At 38.9% G+C, this 5,000-nt stretch overlaps 1 protein-coding gene across 2 annotated transcripts in view; it reads left to right on the top strand.

Annotated features, from left to right (window-relative positions):
* LOC138018896 (phosphorylase b kinase regulatory subunit beta-like) overlaps positions 1–5,000 on the top strand; it is a 45,129-nt gene that overhangs the window by 29,732 nt on the left and 10,397 nt on the right. For both annotated transcript variants that reach the window (XM_068865568.1, XM_068865567.1), the window contains exons 25-26: positions 835–894; positions 4,477–4,550. In XM_068865568.1, the coding sequence (XP_068721669.1) occupies positions 835–894; positions 4,477–4,550 (134 nt within the window). The remainder of the gene's footprint in view (positions 1–834; positions 895–4,476; positions 4,551–5,000) is intronic.

Raw genomic sequence — 5,000 nt, 5'->3', positions numbered from 1 at the left:
ATATGCAAATTTGTGACGTTCTCGTTGACGTTGCCGTTGTCGTTGCTAAAGCTCCCTATTAGATTCCATCCACCAAAACCACCCTGGCAGAGAGAGAGAGACTGAGGTTGAATTCAAACACACTTTGTGACGCCTTGTACATAGCACTTCTTGTCAGGCCACCTTCACATTAACATTTAGAATATCTATACAAAAAGTATCCCAAACATTCATAAAAGCTAACCGTAGGCCTAATTAGGACTAAAGAAAGGTTTCTAGGCCTAAGGTTAGCTTTTATGAATGTTTGGGATACTTTCTGTATAGATATTCAAAATGTTAAATCTAAATGTTAATGTGAAGGTGGCTTGACACGAAGTAATATGTACAAGCGTCACGAAGTGTGTTTGAATTCAACCTCAGTCTCTCTCTCTGCCAGGGTGGTTTTGGTGGATGAAATCTATTGCCAACCCCGTTGTCTTTGCTAAACCTCCCCAATATGCAGCACGAGAGTTTCGGGCTTTCAGACTTTTAAACTCGTGTTTTGCATATATAATAAGCTGCGTTTGCACCCTGAATTTTTAAGCTAAATTTTAAGCTTTTCCCTCAATCCAACCCTCTGAGGTCCAGTCGGTCAGTTTTGAACGTGAGTAATGGCGGACCATGAAATTCAAAACTTACACTCAAAGTAAACAGCCTTAGGATAAAAATCAAAGCTCAAAATTTTGCTAGTCAATTGTTGAGCAATCACACTTTCAAAATCTGAAGGAAAAAAGGAAGTGATTTTTTGATCATAGCAGCACTTTAAAATCAAGAAAATTAAAGTATCGCTAAAATCGATTTTTTTGTTTTCAACAGAAAATCCTTTATTCCTTCTGCAGTCCACATGACGTTAGAGAAGCGGTGCTTCAACAAGAGGTGACTCAACGAAACTTCTTTTTTACTCCACTTCATATTCAGACGTTTTGAGCGAGGTTAAGAAATATATAACAATTATTCCATGAGCCCGAGTTGGATATGAAGTGATAAAGTAACCAACGAGCGCGTAGCGCGAGTTGGTTATAATCACTTCATATCCAACAAGGGCGAATGGAATAATTGTTTTAGTAAATTCTCAAACCGGGTTTTGCCGCCGATTTTTATTTCCACAATTTTACAAAGCGTCCGGAAAGAGCATCTTGGCGCACTATTTTCCATATGACGTAAAACTTCGACTGGTGCTGCTGACTGCCATAAACACGACAACGAGGACATTGAGTCCTCTTTCGTCCACCTCACTGAATTTGAGATGTTAACGGAACAAGAGGTGAAGTCTCTTATGCAGTATTCGTTTTTAAAATCTTGTGTTCTTGACCCTATGCCTTCAACGTTGGTCAGCCGATGTGATGTTCTATTGCCTGTACTTACAAGATTGATAAATACGTCCTTAAAGTCTGGTCACTTTCCTGTCGCCTGGAAGGAGGCTCTAGTCTTACCGTTACTTAAAAAACCTGGCCTCGACATACTCTTCAAGAATTTTCGTCCCGTTAGTAACTTACCATTTGTTTCGAGGCTGACAGAGTCAGCCGTCTATAATCAAATTCATAGCCACATTTGCGAGAACAATCTTTATCCTTCCAATCAGTCATCTTATAGGAAGAATTATAGCACAGAAACAGCGTTGCTGAGAGTGAAAAATGATATCTTGTTAAATATGAACAAACAGCATGTTACACTATTGGTCTTATTAGATCTTAGTGCGGCATTTGACACTGTGGATCACAATGTTTTACTTAGTCGCCTTCACTCAAAATTTGGTATATCTGGGATGGCACTTGAATGGTTTAGCTCCTACCTTAGGGGAAGATCACAGCGTGTTATGGTCCAAGGCAATTTATCTCAGAATTTGAATTTGGACTTTGGTGTACCGCAGGGTTCAGCATTGTGTGGATGATATACGCAATTGGATGACCAATGACAAACTACTTCTCAATGAAGATAAAACAGAATTTCTAATGATAGGTACCAAGCAACAACTAGCCAAGGTTAACATTGATCAGCTTATAATTGGAGGCAGCGTAATTAGACCAAAGGAAGTAGTTAAGAATCTGGGGGCATGGTTAGACTCGACTCTTTCAATGAATTCTCATGTAAATAATACTTGCTCAAATGCTTTTTATTACTTGTATAATATAAGAAGAATTAGAAAATATCTTTCTAGGCGGTCCACTGAGACGCTTATTCACGCATTTGTCTCAAGCCGCGTCGATTATTGCAACAGCCTGCTCTATGGCCTGCCAACCTATCAGCTTAATAAACTGCAGAGGGTCCAAAATGCTGCAGCTAGGTTAATTTTTCAGGAATCCAAGTACTGCCATGTAAGACCGCTGCTGTATAATCTGCACTGGCTGCCCGTTAAATTTCGAATTGACTTTAAGATATTACTGTTAACGTATAAGGCTATCAATGGCTTAGCGCCTTTTTATCTCCAAGAACTTATTAATCTTAAAGAAGCATGTAAATACAAGTTACGCTCCGACTGTGATGGACTGCTACTAAACCGTGTGAAATTTAAGACCTTAACAACTTTAGGAGATCGATCTTTTGCTGTTGCTGCTCCTCAACTATGGAATTTACTGCCCTATGCGATCAGGAGTAGCCCCTCAATAGCATCTTTTAAAAAGACACTCAAGACATTTTTATTTCAGAAAGCTTTTTCATAATTTTATTAATGTTTTAGTAGGTTTTATGCAGTTTTATGTTTTAAGCGCTGATGAAAATAGCTATATTGATATCGGCGCTATACAAGTTTATTATTGTTATTATTGTTACTATTGGCTCATAGTCGGAGTTTTTTAGCCAATCAAAAAGCTAGAAATGCAATAGTCGGAGCTGAAAATTTACTAAAGTTTATCATTCAAGCATGAATACAGGTCTTGTGCAAAGACTGATCATTGACCATTGCTTTTGTTTTTATTCATAACAACAACTACAGCATTTACACTACGAGATATATAGACGTGAAATAGGACAGCAGTAGCAAAATAATGAAAAATAAACAAAAGAAACACAAGACAACAACGAATAAACAAGATAAAATTATACGTAGACAAAGTACATTCCGTTGTCACTGAAGCCACGTGCATGACATATACAGCTTAGTTTGGTTTTGCTGAAAATTAACTTTCGCATTTTTCATATTTCCACCGTAGCAGAGGTTCTGACTTCAGCTCCAGAAGATATGGTTTTTGCCAACATTTTCATATTCATTCTCTGTGTCCAAAATAAGTTACAACAAGTCGGCTGTTGAAAGAAATGATTTTTCAGGGCAGGGATACTTTCGGTTTCACTAGCGAGTTCTGAAATATATTTATCGTGGTCGGCCATTTTTTAACCGGTGGCATTGAAGTGCTCCAAATTTGAAACTGCACCGATGAACCGGAATTGCATTACTCGTGGATTTTCCTGTTCGGACCCAGCCAAAGAAACTTTGTTCTTTGTGCAAGCAGAAATTGTGAAGTTGACAAGACTTCGCATTGTTTGGTTGGTATGATATTGCCCGCTGTATAAAAACTTTGTGGAGACTGGTACGAGTGCGCTACGGTCGAGGACTGCTATGGAAACGTTATGTAAAAATGAAACTTCCGGTGTTTGAATGCAAAACGCCTGTGCTTTGGAGGGTCATCAAACCTATTATTTTGTTTTGTGGAGTTCTCGTAGCCGTCGTCCTCCTCCTTTTTTAAGTTCTCTAGTTTCTAGATAGACGGTAAATCATCTTCGACCTTTGACACGTGCTAACAGAGAACATCGCTGCTGGTCGAACTGTACGTTCCACTTACAATGATGCAAAGCTTAACCTGATTAATAAATTTTATGTTATTTTTGTGGTGGCCAGCTGCGTTGCATTTTTTTGGTAAGTTGCGTTGCGCAGTTTAACCACACTCCATGGTCATAGTCAGTTTATTTACTCTCAAGGAGCTCAGGAGTCGTAACTCGTTGAAACGCTCTCGAGCAACCATGATATATCACAGAGGACAGACCACGACACCGGGGACTCCATGCCCTACTCTTTTTGAATAGTGCGTGGGTTCTTTTACGTTATGAACTTTGAACTGAGGGTTGTGAGACGGGGCCTACATTTAATCTTCCTTATCCGAGAAGACTAGAGAGTCTAACTATTTGCACATGTCAGTACAAAGGCAGCACTTTTTCCTCAGTTAGTGTTGGTCCAACCGGGGTCGAACTCATGCACGACCTCCCGCATGGCAGCCTGGTGCCACTTGTCTTAGCAACGCTACAAAGACTAAAAACATGCTACAAACATACTTCTAGAATTATTAACCTCTCCTGTACTGAGTAAAGTAACAACGAAAATTGTCGAATGATGAAATTGATGGGGATTGTGCGGTCACTGCGATGACGTTACGTTACATTTTGAATGATGTTTTCTTTCACTAGGCATAGTTCGTTGCTTAAACATTGAAACTTTATAAGAGTGTGTTGGTGTTCTTGTGTTTACAGATGGTTCTTTACTTAGCCTCCTTTATTGCGGTAATGCCCAAAGTTTTTGAAGGCATGTTGAAAATAAGAATCGGGTAAGTTATTTTTTGGCTCCTCTCGTTACTGGTGTGTCATGTATCATATCATATATCTTTCTTTACCCTTTTCTTGTGCCTCTTTTATTTAGAGGTCCACAGGGTTCATGCTACACCTTGAAGTCCTTGAAAAGCCCTGGAATTTAATTTTGGACTTGAAAGGCGCTTGACAAGCCCTTGCAAAAAGAAAAAAATAGAATTTGCTGGGAAACTGCTAGAAAACTCGTTGAATATTTGCTTTGGTGAAAATTGTCGAGATTGCAGCATGCTAAATTAAAGAGACGTTTCAAAAATTGGGCCCAAATTTGACTATTGGGGAAAGATTAAATGCAAAAATTAAAATACCCGTGCGTGCAATTAACTCGGAGGATGTGGGAAAGAATATAAAGGTAGGCTTTTTCAGCAAAGAAAACACTGAAACGCGATGTATGGTATAGAAATCTTCTTAAA

Source organism: Montipora capricornis, chromosome 10 (genome assembly GCF_036669925.1).
Source record: "Montipora capricornis isolate CH-2021 chromosome 10, ASM3666992v2, whole genome shotgun sequence".
Lineage (NCBI taxonomy): Eukaryota > Metazoa > Cnidaria > Anthozoa > Scleractinia > Acroporidae > Montipora > Montipora capricornis.
This window is presented reverse-complemented; position numbering and strand designations above follow the sequence as displayed.